We start from the raw sequence: 26253 nt of genomic DNA, 5'->3' as shown, positions 1-26253 counted from the left end.
TCATCACTTAAAAGTTTATTAAATTACAATGCATGAGTTGTAATAGATGATTAGCTCAGCCAAGTAAAAATAAGTACTCAATTAAGTTTGAGTGTTACCACGTAATTACGATATATATGAGTTGAGATTATTGATTAAACTGTAATTGTCAATTAGTCAAAATACCAGAGCATAATAAAATGAAAAAATTTTCGAAATATAATAAATTCTGTATTATAATCATCATAATAAATTAAATTATTCAGTCTTATTTATCTGATATTGTTTTCACTGTTGACATAATTATAGTAGTTGATGAAATTAATATAACCGACGTATTATATATATTATCGCGCCTTATCATATCAGCAAAGTACACCCTAAATGGCCGTTTACCGATCAGTGGTTGATAATTTGTAAAAAAGCAAATGGCATCTTGTAATCCCTGTAATAACGTTTGATTATGAGGGCCATAAACAAACGCATCTGAGTCCATAATCACTTTCTTTTAAAGTCATTATCAACCGGTCTTAAAAAAATACTCTGCTGGTATCACAAGAGCAAATAATTTCGAAACTAAATATATTTGGAATGAGTAGTACAATCAATCTAATAACTTTCATGTCAGTGTCTATATATAAATACGTTGATTATTTTTTATTAATCAAAATAAAATAAGAAATGAGTGGTGAGAGCAGTCGAGAACTAGTATCATATATAACCCCACTTGATTTAGGATTTACTTTCCTGATATAATAGTTCGCAAAAATCATACATTTATTAAATAAAGTATAGCGCATAGCACTTGGGCTGAGCCATTATCCGGCAGGTACAATGTTCATGTGCACCAATGACTCGTGTTAAAAACATTATGCTTCCCGTATAAGAACTTACTTAGCCCACTCGCTATGTAATGTGCTATTTTTTTTTTTTTTTTTTTTTTTTTTATTATTATAATATCAATATTATCATATGGGCGAGGTACGTAGTAGTGTGCGCATATAAATTTTCTTTTAATAAGTAATGACTTCTCGATGTGTGCAGCCAAACAAAAATTATTATACATATAATTTTAACAATTTAAAATTTTTAAAAAACTATTCGTTAAACATGCCATTAAAGAGTATCTATGGATTCATATACGTTAAGTGATGATATTGTGATGACAATAATAATTACAACGATGAAGGCAAATAATAATGCAATAGTTTAGTATACGAAATATTAAAATATTGGTTATGATTATAAATATATATATATACATATATATCAATCACAAGAAAGCAGGTATTGTTAAATGATGGTATGAAAATAAGTCGAAGAATATTATTGTTATAAGATCAGTTAAGAGTAAGCGAAATAAAAAATTGAACAAAATAGCTGTTATACTTACTGTTGACGTTCCTCCAATGATACCACGCGATTACTGTCTGTATATCATTTAGTATGTCCAAATTACAAAGCAAAACAGAAATAAATTAAATTGTTAGTGGGTTTTTTTTTTTTTTTTTTTTTTCAATTATGTCAACACAATACTTTTTTTATTTTTTTTTATTTTTTATAGTAAACCTCTAATAAATTTTCTAATTAATATTTTTAATTTTAAACTTTTATACTTATTTCAATCATTATAGTATAGTGTACTTATTAATTGAGTATTTGCTGGGCATAATGATTTTTTTTTCTGTTAAAAAATTAAGTATTGCAGTAAAAAAAAAATGCCAATTATTTAAAAAAAAAAATTTTTTTTCTATTACTTTTATAGCTGACGATAAAAATTAAAATGCTTTCTATATACACGTTATCAAATTCTAGTTGAGAGATATGCATAAAGTTATGATTTATAAATTGATACATGCTGACAATTTTTTTAAAACTTTTGTTATAAATTATATGTGATAAAATTTTGTAAAAATAAATTGACTTGCTGAAAAATATATTGTAGCAATAGTAGCTGTAACATTAGAAGAAATAAAAAATTATATAAAACAAATTTCATGTCATGTTGAATGTTCAGAGTTTTATTTAATTGCTGATTATTGACTTTTAACGTGCATATAATCTAAAAGAAATTAATATACGTTGGGCAACATGCTTGTTGAATAATTATCATAAATTAAAGAAATGAAAAAATACTTGGTATGAATTTTAAAATAATAATAATATTAATCCATTGATCAAATTATAAAAATTTAATTTTTTACCATTAAATTGTAGTTATTTTTTTTATATTGTTTAGTTAAAAAAAAAAATAAAAAGAAGACATTTATGGTGACATAATATTATAAGACAATAAATAAATTGCTCGTCTTATTTAATACTCTTAATGATAATATCAATCACGTAAAAGGTTTGTTTCATATATCAATATGAGAAAAAAAAAAGTATATATATATATTGCGACGGCAAGTGAAAATACAAATCCATTCGCTATACTTCCTCATGCAATTTATGATTCACGACTATACTTAATAACTTAATTGAAAATAAAAATAAAAATATGATATGATAATAAAAAAAATAACTTACATTTTGCTTGCATTTGTTTACGTCGACAAATTAGATAAACTATAACACAACACACAATAATGGCTACAAAAATAGTAACCACGATGATGACAACTATTATAAGAAGATCACCCTCCAATTGAAGCCACCATGGAAGATTGCCTATAATGTTTACAAAATAACCACAGTTTTTTATTAAGCTTTAAATATATTTATAAATTGACATTTAAGATTTTTTTAACTTATTAAGACGCAAAGAAAATTTAATTTTGTAGTTTAGTAGTAACTAACGTACCCAAACGTCCTTGGCGTGCTAAAAACAACGTTCTTTAATTTACGCTTTATTTCTAAGTTAATAATAAGAAAATAAACATAAAAATATACCTATAGAATATATATATATATATATATATGTTCCTCTGACTTACCAGGTACTCCACGTTCACACGGAAGTGATGATCCAATTGAGTTGTTTGCAATACAAATATAAGTACGAAAGTTTGTAACCGCAGTATCCAATAGAAGATAACTTTTGCCTTGGCGAATCTCAGCAAGTTGGCCAAGAGAATCATTGTCGCTCTTCAACGACCAACTAAAGTTTGACTCCTTGGGGTTACCAACTGCTGTACATATGAGATAATCTTCTCCATTAATACGTTCTTTAAATATTTGGCACTCTGGTTTATCTAAATAATTCAATTTAAATTTTATTAGTCAAGAGTAAAAAAAAAAAAAAAAAAAATGAATAAATAAATAATTATTTTATTTCTTACAGAGAACATTGAGATATGTTGAAATATTGTTAGTTCCATGTCGATTTGTAGCTTCACAAAAATACGTTCCATTACTACGTTTAGGTACTCTAGTTTCAAAAACAAGAACTGGACTTTGAGATATTGTTTCAGTAGATCCTTCTCGGTACCACCGAAAAGTTGGTTCAGGATGAGCAATTGCCCCACATTTAACACTTTCTGGTATGAAATCAACAGTAACGTTTATTTGTTTAGTTGATATTGTCATATTTTCTGGCGGAACTGTAAACGTCAAAAATATCATTTATTTTAAATATTTTCATTATAAGTTAAATTTAAGTTATAGGACATAAAAACTAACATTCAACTTGAAAATGAGTTGTACTATTTACTCCTTCACCAACATCATTATCACTACTAATACATGTATAATTGTCATTGTCCTTAAATCGATCGAGTTGTCTGTTTGGCCAGGCGTCTAAATTCCACGTTAAATTAGACTGAATACTCTCAAAGTCACTGGTACTTTGGTCAGCTGGATGGTATACATTAGTTACATAATACCTATCCGTTGCTGTGAAATTAATTGGCACGTTGTTCTTGATCCACGACACGTTGCAGATGGGCGAGCACTCAACTCGACATCCGATACTTACGTTCACTGCATTGTACACATAACCATTATATGGTGCAAGTGGATTTATAAATCCAGGTGGGGCTACACAACCAAATAATTTATACATTTATTATCCCTTTTATTTTATTCGTTTTTTTTATTTTATTTTTTTCCTATTGAAATAATAAAAAAATAAACAAACAAACCAGCAACGTCAATAAAGGTCGTAGCTGGATCACCATCTCCAGCTTGATTGTATGCGATACACGTAAAGTTTGCTTTAGTTCTGAGATTAACTGAATCGATACTAAGAATGGGTTTCTCTTGATCAGCAAGACGATGCATTCCACGTATCCACTTGTAGCCTGTGACCGGTGGTCGACCAGGATCAATTACGGAACAGGTAATATTTAGTGAGCTACCTTTTATAACACGTTTTGGCTGATAACTTATAATAGCTGGACCTGGTTTATCTACAATCATTGACATGATAAATAAATAAATAAATAAATAATTATATTTATATTGATAATAAATAAGTTAAGTACATACAGTATACAATTACTGGAGTACTTGGTGATATTAAACCCCATCCAGCGTCGTTGCGACCCTCACACGAATAATTTCCATGAAACGAACGGCCGACTGCCTCCAACAGCAATTTGCTTGGATCGATGTCGCAAAACGTTGAAGTGTCGTCGACATTTACGGTTGTTAAATTTCTGACATTGCAGTCTGGTAACTCCTTCAATAAATCACCATCTAGATACCACCTTACTGCATTTAAGTTTATTGGATTCCCGTTAATTACATAACACGTAAGTGATACATTCAAACGATCTGCCTCATTTATCGGGACTTCTGGTTCTACTATTACTTTAACCATTGGTTTATCTATATTTATTTTTATTTTTATTTTTATTTAAATTCGTAATATAATTAGAAAAAATTATTAATTTTAAATAAATCTTACAAAGAACAGAAACGTCAACTGTGTCTTTGGACATGGATTCCCCAACGCTGTTACTGAGTACGCATCTATATGTTCCCATGTCTGAAGCAGTTGCATTTTTAACAGTTAGAGATGTCTGTTCTGTTACTCCACCCTCATAGTGATCTTCATTTAGTACAAGCTCTTGCTCATCTCGTAACCTTTATTAAATAATAAGTAACTCAAATAAATATATAATAACTAAAATGAGGTTATTTCATTTTATTTTAGTATTATTCCTTACATTCAATTCAAGATATTTATCTAATTAACATGCAATCTCTTCTGATGTATTTCCATTCAATTTAAGTCTAAACATATTTATTTCGACACGTAGTCTAAATAGAAAAAAAAAAAACACAAATACTTACACACACACATACATTTTTTATAATTCATACAAAACTTGTCTAGTATAATATTTGCATTAAAAATAAGCTATTTAAATCAAATAGTGTACTACACGTATTAAAAATTATGAAAAAAATGAATATAAACTTTTTATTTATTTTTAGTTACGTTTTTTTGTTTAAGAGTAATTTAAAAAAATTTCAATACCATTTTTTTAAATTTATGTATTAAAAATTACTTCTATCTACATCATACACAAATTATAATTAAATACTGTTGAATTAATTCTAATCTAAATTTTTTTTAACTTTAATTACTCAAATGTCGAATTGTTGATTAATTTAATCGTGGAACCGGATATTTTTTTTTTTTTTTTTTTTTTTTTCATTTATTCGAACATTTTATGAGGAAAAAAATGCTACGTGTATTTAATATTGAATTAAAAATACCAGACGTACCACTTGACGGATGTTAAGCCCGCAGGGTTGGCTTCATAGTTGCAAATTATGACAAAGTCTTCAGTCTCGTTGACGGTAATGTTGGCTGGGTGCATAGTAATAATTGGAGCATCTATAAAAATATATATATACATACATTTATAAAATATCATTGGAATGAATTTTAAATGAATTTATAGTGATGTAGCAGTTATATATTTCTTATTAAAATTTATTTACTGCTACAAAAATATTATTTGAATGTATATAATGTTACTGCGCAAAGGAGTTGAGTTGTTGATAAGTTTATTAGTAAATATCGAACTTTTGAGTATAGTATTTCTATTCATATATATATATATGCATATGCTTAACACGTGGAGAAACTTTGTCAATTTCACCATGCATCTTTGGAAGTTATATGCACAAGCAGTGTCGATATTAGACTGCGGTTTCATGCATAATAAGTAGTACTGGCAAATGCGACACAATTCGCATGTGGAAAACGTGCAACGTCTGCTTCTTGATCTTTCATTGCCCGAGATTTATTTTTTTTATACGTGTTTAAAATTTTTTATTTTTTTTATAACCGATGAATAATAAAATTAAAGAAATATTCTAAAACCCAAAAGCTGAAATATCAATCGCTCATTTAATTTTTAATAATTATTATTTACTTACATAGTACTTCAATTGTCGTAGCTTCTTTCATTGGTTTTATTCCTTCAACTCGTGTGACTGAATTCTCAGCAAAACAACTAAATGTTTGACCATTATCATACTCTGATGCCGTAAACGCAAGATAACTGCTCGTCTCAGATGTACCATCGCTCTAGTTAAATTTATAAAATTTACATATAATTTTTATAATTACTACTAATATCATATTATATCAATTAAATTTAGCATAAAATGGTTATTGCAATAATCATATGACCTAATTTCTCGTTTCTCATGTATTGGTTAGATTGTCGTCAGCAGCATCAAATCGAATCAAATCGAATTGTTATTGTTAGTGAACCATTTCTAGTAAACCACAAATCGTATAGTATAGTTCTTGTAACTACATGGAAAATTTCCATTTTGGTATTTGTATAATTATAATCAGATGCAATTATAGAAACATAATGTAGATGCAATTAAAATACATTTATATTTGGTTTCATAATACTAGTATATTGTTGGAAACACTGTGAAAGTTTTCATGAGAATAATAATATCTCTCTTTTTTTATTACAAACGTTGGTTTAAAGTAATAATATTTAGCTGAAAAATTTTATAAGACTAATTACCGCGCATATAGATTTTTCAATAAATTTTTTAGTAACTACTATATGTAAATTATCACAATTATTAAGAAATTAATAAAATAATATACTTATTGAAACTTTTAAGCCTTTATAAAAAAAGAAATTTTTTTAATTTTTATTATTAATAATGGAATATAAATTTAAGTAAGACTTTTGCCGTTTTGCCAGGGTATAAATTAAATACTTGAGACATGGTATGAGAAATTACCGTAATAAATAATATCAGTAAGATGTACATAGACGCCAAAGTTTCTCGCCACTCTAGGCGATAAACCAGAAACATATTTCGCGGTATTTCTTACTAGATACATACGCTTCAATGCTTTGCCAGATCTTACTTATATACATAGTATCAGAATTTATTTTTTATAATTTATTATCATTTTCACTTTCGATATATTATTTATATAAAAATATATTAATTAGTTAAGATGCGTAATAAGTATTTATATGTTTTTATAAAAAAGTTGATGATGTAAATATATAAGTAAGTAAGACATTTCCTATGAGCTAAAAATTTTACTATATCATGTTTATTTTTTATATCAACTTAAACCTCTTTTATTCTACAAAAAATAGTAAAAATACTGTTGCTATTGTACTATCAGGCTAGAAAATAGCGAGAAGCTAGTTATAGTATAGTATAAGTTGAGTTGGGTGCAATAATATATAACAAGAATAAAGAAACTCTCATGGCTCACTTAATAAAATTTCGTAGACGATAACATAAAAAATTTCAGCTCTCTGCTCTCTTAGCCAGATGATTGAGAATTATATATCGTCTATCAAAATAATATATGTATAAAGATATAATACATAGTTTTATTTCAATACTTTTATTGAATTTTTTTTAAATTAATAATTGCTATAAAATTTTAATTTTCTCTAAGTCTCTAAAACTTGCTTACGCAACTCGGTTATTTTTTAAATCTAATAAACTATATACAATAACAATAACAAAAGTAAAAATAATTGTAAAATAACTTTTAGTGATTTACAATTGAGTGCATATGGCAATGATGGGAATGCCAATTCGATGATACGAGTTTACAAGCTGAATTAACACGAGACAAACATCACGTTCTTCATGAGTATATAATATTGGAATTCATGTATTCACATGATCAGTACAAAACCACAATAATTTTAGAGGAATATATAATCTATATCTATATACTGTGTGTGTATCTGCGGCAAGATCGATGGAACTACGACACGAATTTGCCAGTATGTTTCGGTTGTGCGGTACGATTTCAATCTTCTTTCTGTTACACAACATCGATTGTGGTCAGGTGTACATATAGTACATCTCTGGTGATGATACGTTGCTTGTGTCTTTTTCTATTTTCTATTTTAAATGTCTATATGTCTATGTTTATGTATATATTTAAGAGTAACAGTACAGAGCTTTCAAACAAACCAATGCTTTAGCTATTCGATAATTGGAAAATTCTACTCTGATGTACTCAACTGTTCAGTACAGAATAAAGTACAGTAACAAGAGCAACAACAACAACAACAAAAACCTGATTAAGAGATAAATGTAGTACAAGAGACAAAAAGAGTAGACGGTGAGGTATATAAAGAGACAGGGAAACACGATGCTAAAGAGAGAGAAATCGGTTTGGTTGATTGGCTAGCAAACTCGCTTTCCAATCTGGTTGATCGTCGTTTAATTAGACACTTGACAAACAAAGCTAATTATCGACAGCAATGGATGAATAGGAAGCGCTAGTGTAGTTGTGGTATATGACAAATAATACCAGAATGAGAAATTCTACATAATTCCAGTGTTATAATAATAATAATAATATTAATACATGTATATATATAGTATTGAATTTAAATTAATTTATTATTCAATCACTCGATGCGTTTATATACTATTATTATAATTATAATAAATAACACATATACTTACATTGTCATCTATTTTAGTTTCAAACATCTCAAATCGATCATTGTCGTTCGTGAGAAAATCTGTTCCGTTATACCAGGTGACATTTGCTGGTGGTCTTGCTGCACTCACTTTACATTCAAGTAAAATTTTAGTGCCGCTCACTACATGTCCTACCACACCCTTGACGTCCATTTTCAGTGGTCGTACTATTCACAAAATAATTTATTATTTATTAATATACATACATACAATAATAATAATAATTATTATTATAAAAATATTTTAAATAACAAGTTGATAAAATATTCATAAAGTTATGTATTTTTAGTCGTGTTTCATTTTTTATAAAAAACATTATTGCTGCTGTAATAAATAAATTAAAGAAATATATAATATATATATGTATGTATGTATATATGGAATGTTTTATTAACTGGAATATGGATATATACGTAAAACCACATGAGGCAATGCAGCATTGACCAGAAATTCTCAACGTGTCATTCTGTCACAATGACACGATGTTGCGACACGTGGATTTGCACTGTTTCATGTTTCCCGGGATAAGTTGGACGACCGAAACGGGTGAATGTCCTGATGAAGATAGACGATCGGGCGCATACGCAATACCAGATACAGATTGTTCTACCATTGATTCTCCTTTTACTTAGTGTATTTTTTATCTTTAAAATTTTAATAATTATTACTTTACTTATCTTTTCTCATATTATTTACATCTATATGTGTGTAATAATAAACTACATTTAAAATATGTTATTTGTTGCTACATTAGATAATAAAATAATATTTAAATTAATGATGTATATTTTTTTTTTCTACTATTTTTTATGTTTTATTTTATTCAACTCTCAACGGAGGATTAAAGATAAGCTTTTGCAGAAATAGCGCTGAGAAACGTATAATATAATATAGAGCGATGTAATTTTGACGGAACAAGTGTCTGCAGAGATGATAAGAAAAAATGAAAGATAAAAAAAAAAAAAAAAGTATTAAAGTATCATAATAAAATTTATATATAGATATAAAGGAAAAAAATAAAATATAATACATATAAGTTTACAAAATTGTCATTATTATATATATATATCCCCCTAGATTCTTTCGTAAGGTTGTGCAATATATACTGCTGCAAGAACAAATTTTTATTCCGTAGTTTTTACCAAGTACTTAAATATTCTGCACACGAATGAAATGTTTCATATATTTCATATTATCGTATAATGAGTGTAAAAGCTTTACCTTTACATCTATTTACTGACACTGAATAAATTTATAAATATAAATGAATATATAGTTAAAGAGTACAGTAAGAATATTTTTATTCTTGTACAATTTAGAGATAAGATAAAAATATGATTGGTTAAATATAATATAAATTTTATATTTTTCTCTCACAACATTTGTTAACTTGTTTTAAGAAGTATAATTATTTAAATGTTTGCTTATAGATTTTAATAATAACTAACTAATTTGTTTACAGAAGAAAAAAATAAAAGTAATTCATGAAAATAAAGTTCTTATTAGACTTGCAGATGAAATGACATTTTATCCAATCAAATTTTATGACTTTTTTTTTTTTTTTTGAATTTTAAGTACTATGTCAGATTTCTCACGTACTCACCATGAACGTCAAGCTTGATGTCGACAGTTAGAGGCTCAGCAAGGGCCAAACTGCTGATTTTGCATGTAAAGGTAGCACCTAATTCACTGCGGCCGACTTGCAACTGTAACACACTACTTCCTGTTCCAACTCCATTTTCTTGGACCTTCGTTGAACCAATCGCTACCACAAATTTTAAAAAATATTTATTCGACTCATATAAAATGTATGTATATATAGATACTTCTGTTTCCTTTTTTTTTTTTTTAAACAGATTAAAACAATGTGTACTTGGTATTAAAAAATAACGAGAAATAATTATTCGGTTAGGTATGCCATCATACCACGGTCTCCTTTACATTAAAATTTTTCAACAATAATATTTAATAATTACTTGTTTTTTGAAAATTTATCAAACAAATTAAAAAAAAAACGATAAAAAACAATAGAAGAATGGGTTTTTTTCTTTTTTCAGTATTTTTAACAAAAAAAAATTGAATAGCTGTACGGAAAAAAAGCATCAATCTCGTATTACTTGTTATACTGAATTTAAAAATTCCTCTTGTTAAATTTAAAGCTAATTATTCGTTGGTAACAATGTCTCGTGATATAATGAAATGAATAAAATTGAATTATCGTTCAAGGCCCTTGTGTAAACCACCACCAGTTATAAGACAATAATTGAGACAATGAGAGACAACTAACACAGCACAGGCGAATAATTATGAGTTTAAGAGTATCTCGTTTTCTGCACAAAATTATATTATAATATAATATTGTCTCTTGTGACAATTTTACGCAAGCGTCTGGATTTAGTATGGTACAGGGGATTTTGTAATAACAGACAGGAAGAATTTCTTCAACTACTTGCTACTACTACGGATTTTCATATAGTTCATGTTCTATATGTGCATGTTATTTTCAACGTGGTATGAATAGAAATTGTTCCGGCATTTTATTGTCATCCAACGATGCATACTTAAATACAGCTTTTACCAGCTTACAATAAATTACATTTTCATTAGACTAAAAAATTTTTAAAATAAAAAAAACCTAACTGTCATACTACATTAAATTTTATTTATTTATATATATTAACGAATCAAAAAATATTAAAATTAATTTGGACTTAAAAACTAAATGCAGTCAATTCTTTTCTCAGTCTTTAACAAACGGCTAAAACTTTGAAAAGTTATAACAATAAAAAAAAAAATTTACCCACACTATTCTTTTCTAAATAATATAAAAAAAAATGAAAATGTAATTATTTTAATAGCAACAATTACCAAGGGATTATAATTAATACCGTGTATAATGATAACTACCTTTAAGTCGCTGATCTCCTTTATACCATTCAACAGTAGGTACGGGTTTTCCTTGATCGCTTTCGCAATTTAACGTCATTAATGTACCTTCATTAATTGGTCCTAAAATAGTGCCTGAAGTTAAATTTGTGTTTTCATCTTCTTCTGTAATTCGTACAAATTTAGGGCGTACTGAAATCACAAAGAAAATTATTTTTATAAAATATATATACAGCAATAACTTTAAGATTGATAAAAAAAAATTTTATTTAAAAAAATGCAACGTCAAGTATATAAGCTAAAGAACGATGGTAGCAAATGCTTGAGATGGAGTTTGTTGAAATTACAAATTCAACTTCTGAATATGAATAAACTTTTCAATAAGCGCTACTTTCTTGCCAGCTTCACAGTTGGAAACCTAGAAGAGCACCCGCTACATTATTATAGACGTCATTCATTCATTCATTCATTTATTTATTTATTTTTTCAGCAAAACGTATACATATATAGACATCTAGGTATGTAGTTGCATTATAGCAATTTAAATTTTTCCATCAACTGTATGTCAGTCATATAAGCCAATTTTATTTTTTATTGTTAATAATTTAAATTTATAAATAATCACTGTATGTAATTTATAATTCATTTATGAAAAAAATTATAATGAAACTGCAGCTGAAGTAGTTTGAATAAAAATAAAAAATAAAATAATAATAAACAAAAAGTTTAAAATATTTTTATATCAAAAATGCACCGCGTAGATTTGCCAATGTTCCACGACAATTTTTTAAAAAGAATATCAAGTTACTTTTCGATGGTACTTTTCGTATTAAAAACTTTGAACCGAGAAAGAACATTAATTTTCAAGAAGAAAAGTCGGCCATATAAAATACTTTCCAATGTTCGGTAAAACAAGTTTCAGGCTAGTAAAGCTTCTTTAAGGTTCTATAGTACCAACATTTTGTTACTTTGTTTTTTTTTTCTTTTGTTTCTATTTATTTTTCAAACTATATATGATTAAATATTTATTTTTAAAAAATGTAAATTTAATTTTATTAATATTGGTGAATCATTAAATCTTTTACTAGTACCAAGAAAGAAAGAAAGAAAAAAATAAAAAAATAGTATACATTTTGATTAAAAAATTATAAACTATTTAATATGTATGTATGTATGTTGTTGTCCTCTTAACTTTTCTTAACAGAAATAATAATGATAATAATATTCACTGGTTTGATATCTCAACAAGGCGTTTGGATAATTGATGCGTGTAGCTATAGACAGCCAAATAGTCTGCTAACTGAGAGAGGAAAATTCGAATTGTGAATTGCAAGTGTCACATCATAAGAGTGAATGTTAAATGAGAATGATATGAGGAAGAGAAAGTAGCGGTATAATAGTATTATATATATATATATAGTTTCTAGTTTGTGGTGGACTCTTTCCACTTGCTGCTTTACTTCTATTCCCATTCTTCAACCTTCGTTTGCTCTTGCCTCTTGTTCTCTTTCATTCTTTGAAGATGTTGAGGTAGAAATGCGGCGGCATTTTTTACTGCTATACTACTGCTAGCTAGGTATGGTGAACGAATTTGAGTTTAACGTTGGGACGAAATCGTTGAGTTTCCCGAGGGTGCGTGAAATTAAATTCCTCACTTCTGCTTTTCGAATTCACTATCTCTCCAGGCTTTTATATCGCTTGTATAATCAACATATTTTTAAAAACTAATCAGTAATCTAATCATATGTAATAATTATTATTATTATTTAAAAATTTTTGATAATTATAATAATTCAAGTGGGAATTTAAATAAACTTTATATTATGAATAAATTCTGAACTTATAGAATAATATTAAATCCATTAGAAACATTTAAAGATAATTACTAGCACTTTGAGACTGAATACTTAATGATCTTAGTTATATTTTATTTTTTTTCCGATTACGTATCTTTAGAAATAATAGATGTAGTAGTGGATAGTACCGCAGAGTAGTAAAATAGAGAAGACAAAGGGATGTTGGTACTTCCTCCAAGGTATATAATATATATATAACTTGAATAATCAATAGGACAATATTAAATAAATATAAAGCGATAACTTTTGCCCAAAAATTTGTTAGTAAAACACGTAATGTATGCACAATTATTTGTAACCATTTATAATCAATTTAACTTTTCTACTTGCTACTTTTATTACTAAATTTTATATTTCAATAGATCTAGTATAGTCTGTCAAACGACAATTATATAATTTACATAACATACATACATTAATTTTAATTTTTAATTATTAGTTTCTATATCGATGTTTAAATCCATTACCGTAGTAATTATAAAATCATTTACTCACCAGTTGTATTAAGAGTTATATGCTGTACGTTATTACATTCACGATTAACAGCTAAATATGTTGCTTCACATTTGTATAAGCCCTCATCTTCAAGCTTCAAATCTGATATTTTAAGATAAGTTTTCGTTGCATTTTGATTGTAATTCATCGTAGACCTGTAACGATAAAATATATTTTTTTCTTTTTTATAATTTATCGTTATGTTTCGATACTATTAAATCCTACACCCTAATTATTTAATCAAAGTCACTAATCACTGTTATCCAAAATTTTTAAATTCATGGCTATTAAAATAATTTACATTACATTATTGAAATACTAAAACACGATGCATATATTTATATATACATATAAGCTTTTGTTAGCTTTGAGTATTATGTTATAATCAATTATTCAAAACGGGTATTGCAATACGAGACGAATAATATAATATTATCAATTATTATTTTACATAATTAATAATACATTTTTCTACATACTAAAATAATTTTTTTTATTATTTTTCTATTTATTAAAATCATTTTTAAACTTTAAGGGCATTCTCAGACAGTACCCCCCCCCCCACTTTTTAAAAATATGCAATGCCTTTCAACTGTCATAACCGTATTAAAATTTTATTAATTAATTAAAAAAAAATTAAAATCTTAATTGAAGAAAGGACAACGTGGTCGTAATTTCGTTGAGATATAGAATTTGAAAAAAATTATTTAGAATTGATATCAATTAGGAGCTAAACGAAATTTGTTGAATAAATTTCAGCCAACAACAAGGGGCACTGTCTGAGAATGGCCTTAATATTGTCAATCTAAAAACCCAAACAACCATATATATATATATATATATTATATTTATCGATATGAAGATCATTATCTTACTTTTAGGTTAACTTAAGTCGGATCAAAATGACCGAGGTTGAAAGGACTTATAGTTGAACATAAAATGAAATTGTAGCAAGTTAATTAAGCCAAAAATAGCATATCTAATGCAAAATTCTCTTGACGTGAGATTGAATTGGTGATTGCGAGACTTAAAAAGCCAATTCGATAGTACATGTAGTAGTTATGTATGTCACAATGTTTGGCATAGACAGTGTGTGTGTGCGTGAGTGTGTGCATTAATAAATCTGAGCTTACATATATACGGAATATATACATTTGTATAATAATTTAGAATAAAAACTATATATAATAAGTAGATTTTCAAGATTGTAAATATATTTTAGAAAAGTAGATTTATAAAAAATAAAAGTTTGATAAATATATTGAAAGAATTTACTAGAATTAAGGGTGAGAAAAAAAGATGTTTTGAGCTAATTAAGTAGTTAATCAGCAAGTTTTAGTTGTAAAAAATATTAGTAACCTGGCGGCAATGTCGTTGTTACCACGTGTGATGCCAGCACTCTCGCTGAATATGAATATCCGTTGGGTACCTCGATACCACTTGATACTGTGAAGACCACCACATCGAGGACTTTTTAAGATACACGGTAGTTGTACCTCCGAGCCTTGCTCACCATTTTTTTCACTTTTTTTCCATGGTTCCATACCTAAAATATACAAAAATATAATATTATTTAACTAAAAAAATTATCATAATTAATAATAAAATTATATTTCAAAATATTTATTTTTAAAGTTGATTTAAAAAATCTCTGCTTATGTTTATAATTAATTCAAACATTAAAATTTTTATTATAACTTGTGTATTTTATTTGATTTTTATAAAAGGCAATTAATCGCACGTATATATGTGTATATAATTAACTCATAATCCTTTTAAAAAGCATAACTGTTTTATTCGTCATTTGAATACATAGTTAACGCATACCTCAATAATTGTATATTATTTTTTTACATATCCATTAAATAAATGTGTACAGATTAGTTTAGCACCGAAATTCAATAAATGTCGATATCAGCAATGTATATAATGTATTTTAGTAGTAGTACAATCACTCTAACACGTATGTAATTTATCTGACAAATGATAGATTGCAAATTGTAATTTTATTTGAATTGTATTTAATCTATACAAATATCCGATCATTTGGCAGACTATCACAATTTTAAAATAATCTATAAATGTATTGAAAATTCTATTTCCGCATGATTTCACAATTTTCCTATATTGATATTTTTTTCAATTCTGATAAATTTTGTTAGAGCGGGATTTGAAAATTTACATAAACGTTCGTTTTCGTAACCGAATGATGTTTACTTATTTTTAAATAAAATATTAATAATAATAATGTTAAATGCAATTGTCATTTACGTTTTCTATTGTTTCACCAACTATACTAAAAATGTAGGTATATAAAATATAGGTCAATTTTTGTGAAATCGTGAGAAATAATATTGCTGTTAGTGCACATAAAAGATATTGCTGTTACAATCAGTTAAATTTTTTAATAATATAATATAACGATTTAAGTAGATAAAAAATAGAGTAAAAACGAAACGATTGACATAGTGGTACTATTAATATGTTTACGTTAAAATTGCATACACATAATAAAAGTTATTTAAAATTCAGTGATTAAATTATCATATAGATGAATATTTTATAATTAGTAAGTTGTTTATTTTTATAAACATCCAGTACATAAAGACATTTTAGTTGAAATAATAGTATACCCTTATAGTACATTTGCAAAGTCTTTGTGTACACGTTGAATTGAGGCAAAGTGATGTTCTCTCTGCTTTCCGTTTGCTTCGTCGGAAATTGATCGTACGATTCTACTCCCAAGTTAGATTAAGTTGTACGCCCTATATACCCAGCTTGCTTGAGAGAAATACTTGCAGTGTGTTTCTATAAATGTGTGTGTTGTTCTACTAGTACTTTATAAGTGAGTGTGTGTATACGTAAATAGATATATGCGAGTCCACCTCTGATTAACCTGATTTACGATCGCGTTTATATTCATTGCATTTTCGATATATTGTTACCCTCTTGTGTTCGCCGATTTAAACACTTTCAACAACCATAAACTTTTACTTATTTCAAAGAAATTTAAAAGTTTTCATTCAATCGACTTTTAGCCATACTATTTAAATATGTTATATGTAACCGTTAAGATATTATATATTAACTGTAATTAATACCACTGTCATTACATCAGTTATTTATTATCTAGATAATATCTTATATTTGGCAACTTATAATAATAAATATTTCTTTAATAATTAAATTATTGTCTTGATTGCTTTTAACATTATTTTTATAAAAATCAGTGAGATACTGACAGTAGAGTTCTTGGTTCGTTATCATAGAGTATGGCGCCAACAGTTGGCTCACAGCCAAATTCAAAATCTCTCGTTATTAACCCACTTCTTTGGTTAGGCAATAACAAAAGAAATGCATTACCACTCCTGTATTATATTATCCACAAAATTGTTAAGCACGAGTCCGATTAGTTACCATTTAACTTTTGTCATTCGTTATTTTACATTTTATTTAGCAACAATTGTGTCCAAATACAGTATTTATTTAAATAATAATAACAATTATAATATATATATTAAGTTTGATTTAAATTTTTCTTTAGTTTTATATTTATATCTTCAAGTTTTAAAAACCATCGCTATATTATCAACTTTTTCGAGTTACAACTCACATGAATTGTACTAGTATATCTTGAGTTCTTGGGAGCTTTGTAACTCCTTCGGGTCTCATGGATTGCACTCAAGTATACCAATTTTGACATTTCTATAACAAACTTATATTGACATATATATATAACTCATAGACATCGAAAAAACATGGCAGTAGTTAAATTATGTATGGCTTTTTCGGAAATTCTCAACAACTAGTGTTTGATGATATCAACTTGGAACAAATAGAAAAAAAATTGTAATTTATACGATCTTTATTTCATCAGTACTTTTTTAAACTTTTTTTTGAATACACACTACATGGAAGAAATTTTGAAATTCAGATGATATTGTCATCAATGATGTAAATAATACTGAGAGTTCTTTTTCTATACATAATTTATAGATGAAAAAATAAAAAAAAAAATCGCAAATAGTATATAATCAATACTAGACAAAACTTTAATTTAACTGTACAAACATATTTTAATTAACCAATAAAAAATTATCTGCTCTTATAAAAAATAATTATGCCGCATCACAATTATTATAATGTATGACAGTAATAGTTATTAAAGCTTATGAACAAGTTTCTCGCGCGTAGTAAGTGTTGTGATACAGCATAATAATTTTTCGATGAGCACAGTAATTTTTTCGATGGTTCCTTTCTTGTTTCAAGTATGGTCGACAGCATAATAAAAATTGGTAGGTTTCGAGCCAACATTTTTCTCCGCGTATACTATACAAACATCTATACCAATCAATGCATCAATTGAAAAAATATTTTCGATACTACTATTGTATCATGAGCCTAAAAAATAATGTTTTTATAATTGATTTCGATAAATTACATAATATTTTTTATAAATAAACAATTATTTTTTTATTTGTGGTGTAAATAAAATTTTCAATTTATCATCAAAAAATACATTAATCCTAAATGTACAAAAGCTTTTTCCTGTTATTCGTTCATTTCACCTAAGAGCTTTTTTTGTACAAACAAAAAAAAAAAAATTTCCATGTCATACAAATAGATAAAAAATAAATCAGTCATAAATTGTGTATTTCAATCACTTTAAGTTTTTTTTTATAACGCTATTGTAATAAATATTTACATCTTATAAATTTTACTGATAGAAATATTTCAGCTGAAATTCAAATTTTAATATCATTATTATTGTTATTATTATTAACAGTGTTGCAATAAAGACTTTTTATTTGCTAGTGTTGTGAAAACTCAATTGCACACTTATCCTTCAGTAATGGAAGTTTGCAATGCTTTCTGTAACTATATATAATGATAAAAAAATATATATATATATATAAAGTTTAAAGTAGTATATAAGGTAAATCCTTACATTTATCACTTTTAGTGTCTGCCAAGTTTTAAAGTCAGGTCAAGTGTTTATGATGTTGTAAAAATTCAAGCAAAAGCTTAAGTTGTATTAAACAAAATATGAACAATAGAATTGATTAAAAATTACAAAAAAATTATATAAAACGACAAACGTTTTATATATGTATATAAGTTATCCGACATTGACGTTTGCGGTGTGTATATTTTTGAGTTGTGTAATAGTAAGAAACCTTAAGCTTTAGATTGTATATGTATTATATGATTTTTCAAGACAATCAATTTTTCAAGAGGATGTGTCGTATTATTTCAGATCGCCAGATGTCACTAAGTTTCATAGATAAAAAGTCAGTTAAAAGTTATATATGTATATCTATATAATACTGTGATGTTGATAATTAGCGAAAGACATAAAGCTATAGCCAAAGACACAAACCCAACCAATACGCTATTTCATAGTTGGTTTAAGCTAATAATAATAAATGGGGAGAAAGTATCAATATAAATAAAATATGATAACTACAATGAGAAAAAGAACTATTTGTCCCAAATAAATCAATTTATTTGTGGCTTTTTTTTAAATATTTCATAATGACAAATAAATATATTTGGTACAACAAAATATGACAGTTGAGTCAAATAATTTTATAATTTGACGGAAATATATAATTTATTTGTGATAAGTAATTGATATATTGGTGGTAAAGATATTAAATTTGTGACAAATAACCTAAAATTTGGCGATACTATACATATATTTGATGCCCTTATTTATTTGTAGCAATGGAATCATTTCTTTAGCACAAGTAAATCACTCATTTCACGCAATTAAACTACTCAAATATATTATATCTTTCTCACAATTAAATATTTATTTGGCTATATCCAAATATACGATATCTTTGGCTCAAATAAATCTTTTTTTCAGTGTATATTTCATAATTGTTTTTTCGTGTACGTAATAATGTTATATATATAATAAATTTCAATAACTTAGAGCTATTATTTGTTTTACTTTTTTATACAACTATTAAATAAAGATTAAAAAGATAAAAAAAATCATATTGAATTAATTATTTTTTTATAATTTATATCATAAATTTGAGTTATTTAGTTAAAACGGGTATTGTTATTAGGAAATATATGAAGAACGTAGTTATTTGGCGCCAATCTGTCCCGCCAGGACGTTGTTATTCAATATATCTGTACTACTAACGCAGTAGACAACATAACTTACAGTCAGCCACAAGCCCCTTCTCGCTTTAGTGTCATTTAATTTTGTTACAGTATAAAAATAATTTTATTTCACACGCAATCTGACAATAAACCATCAGCATTTAAAAATTACACTTAAATATTCGTCATGGGTTTTAACTGATTGGCAACCAATTATGGATGTTGTCGCAAACTGCTATCTAAGTATGTATTTTTGATAGTGTAAATCTTGATACTGAACAGATGGTGCAAATTTAACTTTCAATATCACTCAGAATCTATGAAAAATAATATGATTTAGATTTTCTGAATGTATGTAAAAAAAAATTAAAAAAGATTGTTAACAATTTTTATAATTTTTATTATTTAGAATTAATTAAATTAACCATAGATAAATTTTATTCTTGAAATTAAGTAATTTATAACATAATAATTATTATTATTGTGATTGAGCACTAAAATGATATATTAAAAAAATAGTATAATTACCACCACCCACCGATATACAATTTTATTGGGAAAGGACGTTTTGAATGGTAAAATAGTCTGTAGACGAACGGTTACATTTAGTATTCACAGCAGTGACCAATTTAGGGTATTCAGGTTGGATTCTAGACGATCCATCCCTTAATTACTTTTTCCTCCAACTTTGCTTGGCGAGCGTGACCAACATGAAATGGTACTGTGCTATGGCCAACGGAAAACCCAAAGTCAAATCCTTTCAAGAGGAAATCGATAATGGCGATAAAAAAAGTCAACAAAGAGAAACAATCGATAAAAATAATAAAAAATTTGAAAATAAAAAAATTTGAAAACAAAATTTGATAAAGATACGGGAGGCGTAACAAGTAAATAAAAGAGCTTGCTGGAGATCACTTATTCCCACTTTTAAATCCTGAAACTACTTTGTTTAACTTCTTTTTATTTAATGTTTTCTTTTTTTCTCATCATTTATTAAATTTTTTATTTCTATCACCTACTACATAAATTTCATGAATATTTATTAAATTTAGTTTTATATAATTTTAACAACTCAGGGTACATCATATCAATCATATTCATCTTGACAAGTTTTTAAAAGTCAATCAATTATTTATTAAATTACTTAATTCAACTTTTAAATTACACTATAAGTTGATAAATTGAGTTTTCATACAATCTATAAATCTATATACGTGCATATTAGGTTGTCCGTCATTTCCCGAATTAGATTTTTTTACTTGGTCGTGATATAAATCATTTATTTGTGATCCAAAAATAAAAAAAAAAGTAAAAAAATAAAAAAAGTTTATTATTGCCTAAGTAAAATCATAATTTCCCATTTTAGTACAATTAGAAAAATGTTATTTCTAGCTTAAAAATAAATTTAAAGCTATAACTAACAAACAATTTTGTAGGAAATTCACCGCTCTACATAATAAGGTCTGTTATGTTTTTTTGATAAACCTAACCGTTTAAGAGATATTTGCACTCGAAATATAAACAAGTTTCATACCAAAACGTCCACATCTGATGAAAACTTTATTCTCGAAAATCGGGGTGAAAACGATAATTTGCTGAATTTTTCACAAGTTTTTTATTTTTATAGCGACAAGTTAAAAAACTTTGTTTTTTCAATAATTGAGTAATATCTAAACATTGATTAAACAAATGATAAATAAAAACAACATGAAAGAAAGGAAGGAAGAAAGAAAAGTGTATACGGGTGGATTTTCTGATAAATGGGCCGTGGCTGTTAAAATTGGAAACGCAATGAATTTATGGCCGCGAAATGTTTCGAGATAGATATTATATCCTTCTATATATATATAGATATATATAGATTATGGTTTTTATTCGTCAGGCTATGCTCACGGTACTCCGCGAATGAGGGATGTATGAATTTTACTGTAATTCTCTTCCAGTCATTTTCATGTTACATCCATTGACAAACAAAACATAAACGGGAGATAAAAAAAAAAAAAAAAAATACATTGGAAGCCGATTCAGTATGACGAATTATTTGTTTTGCTCTATACGCTTCGCTTGTTCGTTTTTTCATCAATTGCTTATCGACACCATTTATTGCTTGTCTATTTACTATATATATAGAGTAGCCTACATGAAATTGGCACATACAAACATAAAGTTTAAAAATATACATGAAGCGCTGATTTTTTCTCTCATAAATTTTCATTTCATTGAAACCCACACGGAGAGGTAAACATTTTTTTATTTTTTATATTTTTTATATTTTTTATAAAAAAAATTTAAGTGTTACGGTCAAGTAAAAGTACCATGCATTCAGCTGTACATTTATCTATCTCACGCGTCCAAATAAATGTGATATTATTTCCTTTGAATCGTCGTAGAATTTACGTTTACCCAAGGGTTGCTGCTAAAGTTACTACTAGAGGAAAAGAGAGAAGGAAAGGGAGGAGAAGAGGTAGATTTATGATAGCTTGAAATATGCTTCTTTACAGTTACAAGTGAGCATGAGCAAGCACATCTGACTAGGATTTCTTGGTCTCATGCGTCTTAAACATCGTGTAAGTTTCCATATAAAATATTTATATTAGTTATATATATGTTTAGTTACGACTATATTCGTAGATACAAACTTTTTTTATCTATTTTCATTTAAATAATTTAAAATAAAATGCACAATTTTTAACTTAATATTTTATGTATATATATATAACTCATGTTTCAGGGCCGATGAAATTATTAAATAAATAAATTAAGTAAATTAATCGAATAATAAATTTAAGAAAAAATTCCGAGTGTATTGTTTCGGTATTGTTTTTGGCAAACACGTCTGGTGTGTTGGTCTAAAATACAAGGTAATAAATAAGTACATCAGTAAAGTGAGTTTGGTAGTCGCTATGGGGGGTGAAGTAGTATACTGTAGTGATGATCGTCGTAGTAGTTGTTACAAACGTACTCGTTTGTTAGTTTCTCCAAAACTATTTTCACCCCATCCCCACAAGTTTTCATCTTTCTAACTTGAATATAATTTTGGCCAAAAGTACCTACGATACTTGTATATATGTATCTTATAAATCGATTTTCAGCAGCAATAGCAGCAGTTGGCTTGATTGAATAAATATAAAGAGAGAGAGATTACGGTATATCGTATAAATATCAGACGATAATCTATATGACAAATATAAATATTTCAAAGATACAATATTCAAAGTACGAGTATTATTTTACACTATCAGTGAGCACAAAAAAAAAAAAAAAAAAAAAAAATAAATATTCTCGGTTTTTTTATTAAATATCTAATAGAATTATTATTGACATTAATAAGAGTTTAACATTAAATATTGATGTTTCAGAACTTTGAAAATTTTTGACAGTCAATTGAATTCTTTAAACGAGAATGTACAAAAATCAGTCGATTAATTTCAAAGGGAGTTCATACATATATTATATACTCTATTTACATGTTTAAAGTACACGGAAAAAAAAATGAGTACTTTTTCTATACTCATTTAAGAAAATTCCTATGTGATCATGGTAAAAATCCCTATGTCAAATAGGAATAATTCATGTGTAATAATAGGAAAAGCACTAATATTTAATTCGTATTTCTTCTGTATTATATAGATATATTTTTCTTATATGTCAATATTAAAATAATTTCTATGTGAACATGGTGAAATTTCGTATATCAGCATTGGAAAAATTACTATTTTCTTTCACCGTCTGTGCTTGTCTGTTTTATCCACTTTTGTTTGTTTTATCTCTAAAAAAAGTTGACATATTTTATTTTTACTAGCCAACGTGAGTACTCAGTAATGATAGTAGCCGTCCAACTTGGAGAAGATATCATGCTAAGATTGACATAGACTAAATGTGCGCCTAAAACCAGCATCAACAGCATCTCTATCGTTTGGCTTCGTTGAGTTGAAAGGAAATTTTTATTTTTTTATTTTTTTTTATTCTATCATTGCAGAGGAGTCGCAGAATGCTATACAAGTCACGTCGTCAACGTTGTCGGCGACGACTAAGACGACGATACTGAAAGGAAAAACCTAAAGAAAGTTTTTTTCTGTCTGCTGAGATACCAAAGAAACTGTATCGTACTAGAGAGTGTACTATTTCAAGAAACTGATGTGCACTGATGAAAAAGACCAGAAAGTAAAACGACAATACTGCGGTACCCGATGAAAGAACTGCGGAAAATGATGACATCAATACCTTTGGTCATTGATTGATTCATTCGATATAGTTGAAAATAATATATATATTACACAACGATTATTAAGTAATAGTTGTTAACTTTAAATAATAATTCTAAAAATAATGAATGTTACGCTAAATAGCGTAAATAATATATCCATCATGTACTTAATTTCTGTTTAAATGCTCAGTACCAATGAATACTAACAAGTGTTGACTTGTTGTGTCTAAAATGGCTTCTTATTATAAAAAAAAAAAAAAAAAAAACATGACAACTCGATATTAATAGAACAAATATAAGGTTTCATACAATTTACATACATGTATGATCGATTTTTAAAAAATTTTTTCTCCTTTTATTATAATCATTAGTAATTATCGATGGCTTCATACTGTCATAAAAATAATAATTATAATGATATAATAATAATAACAGTTGTACCTCTTCTTAAGGATATACAGTAATATTACTAATGGGTAATAGTGAGAAAGAGACTATCATTAATAAGAGTATGATAACAAGGTTAACCTTTGAGTCGAAAGCACTCGACATTCATTATACCTGAAAGACCTATTGGGGAACAAGAGACACTGTATGCCTTTGCCAACTTATCTTGCCAGCACCATGCTAGTTTAACTCCCTTATAATCTTGCACTCATTTTTACTTTGTCTCTGATGTACTGTGCTTTTTATATCACAATGATGCTAATGCTGATGCTGTCTACTCCTGTACATCCTATACAGTATAAATTTATCTAACAATAAATTATTTCGATCAAACAAATGAAAAAAAAAAAAAAAAAAAAAAAAAAAAGTCGCCATTTCTTTTTAAATAATTGAAATAATAAATATTTTAAAAAGGCGTAAATTGGCAACATGGATGCATAATAATAATAATAATAATAATCCATTCTGACAAAACAAGCTTACACATTAGATCGAATTTATTGAACGAACCAAGTTGGTTTTCACTGTCTACTTCATTTCCACTCACAGTTCAACGTTTACTGTTCACTGTTCACTGTTCTCCAATTATAAACTTTCAGTGAGTTGGTTTCATAGCTAATTGAGTTAGCTTTACTTTATCCGAAATATTTCACACAATCTTCGTATAGGAACTACCTATTCAGCTAAATTCCAACAACAAACTAATAGTTAATTACATATATTGTGTATATTTCATTAAAAATTTATATTTTTTATTATTATTACAAGTGAGTTAAAAATATATTTAATAATTTTTATATATCTGAGCGATTTAAAATTGCTGTAGTAAAGAGGAATCAAGTGAAGGTAATCGTTTAACACTGACCGACCCACACGAACCTTTTCTTTTCTTTTCTTTAATGCTACACAATATCTAGGCTGGGTATGCACTATATACCCCATACATATACTCGACGGTTTGTAGTGTGGTTGGTATCATCTATTCGTATATCACTACCACCACCAGAACGTACGCATATACATATATACTATCTCTTATTTACTCTTTCTCTCTTAAACTCTTTTATTACTGATATACTGTCTCTCTTTTGCTTTCCAACGCGTGCAAAGCTCATTTTGGAGCAGTGCCAAATCACAGCAGAACGCCACATCTGCATTTTCCACCGATGCGGAAATAACGCTTCACCACTAGTCTAACTTTTTCTTCTCATGTTAAAGGTACCTCTTTCTTTCTTTCTTTCTTTCTTTTTTTCTTTTTTTCAATTATATTTTTATGTTATAATAACAATATTGTTTATAAATCAATATAACTAATTATAATTATAACATTAATATATTAGTATCTCTAACGAGATGTCA

At 27.1% G+C, this 26253-nt stretch overlaps 1 protein-coding gene across 9 annotated transcripts in view; it reads right to left on the bottom strand.

The window, feature by feature from the left end:
• LOC130663964 (hemicentin-2) overlaps positions 1-26253 on the bottom strand; it is a 55104-nt gene that overhangs the window by 15702 nt on the left and 13149 nt on the right. For 6 of the 9 annotated variants that reach the window (XR_008989275.1, XR_008989273.1, XR_008989269.1 and 3 more), the window contains 16 exons: positions 15480-15666; positions 14121-14275; positions 11791-11961; positions 10487-10648; positions 8866-9050; positions 6316-6466; positions 5656-5767; positions 4829-5007; positions 4408-4749; positions 4062-4328; positions 3601-3957; positions 3261-3521; positions 2916-3173; positions 2783-2800; positions 2509-2649; positions 1373-1409 (listed from right to left, as the gene is read on the bottom strand). Coding sequence is in view for 2 of the 9 variants with exons in the window: in XM_057463559.1 (XP_057319542.1) it covers positions 1373-1409; positions 2509-2649; positions 2783-2800; positions 2916-3173; positions 3261-3521; positions 3601-3957; positions 4062-4328; positions 4408-4749; positions 4829-5007; positions 5656-5767; positions 6316-6466; positions 8866-9050; positions 10487-10648; positions 11791-11961; positions 14121-14275; positions 15480-15666 (2983 nt within the window). In the remaining 7 variants the exon portion in view is untranslated. Of the gene's footprint in view, positions 1-1372; positions 1410-2508; positions 2650-2782; positions 2801-2915; positions 3174-3260; positions 3522-3600; positions 3958-4061; positions 4329-4407; positions 4750-4828; positions 5008-5655; positions 5768-6315; positions 6467-8865; positions 9051-10486; positions 10649-11790; positions 11962-14120; positions 14276-15479; positions 15667-25377; positions 25497-26253 lie in introns of those variants that run through there. The other 3 variants (XR_008989272.1, XR_008989274.1, XR_008989271.1) reach the window with 3 other exon arrangements.

Source organism: Microplitis mediator, chromosome 2 (genome assembly GCF_029852145.1).
Source record: "Microplitis mediator isolate UGA2020A chromosome 2, iyMicMedi2.1, whole genome shotgun sequence".
Classification (NCBI taxonomy): domain Eukaryota; kingdom Metazoa; phylum Arthropoda; class Insecta; order Hymenoptera; family Braconidae; genus Microplitis; species Microplitis mediator.
Note: the sequence above shows the minus strand (reverse complement) of the source record. Positions and strands in the feature narration are given on the sequence as shown.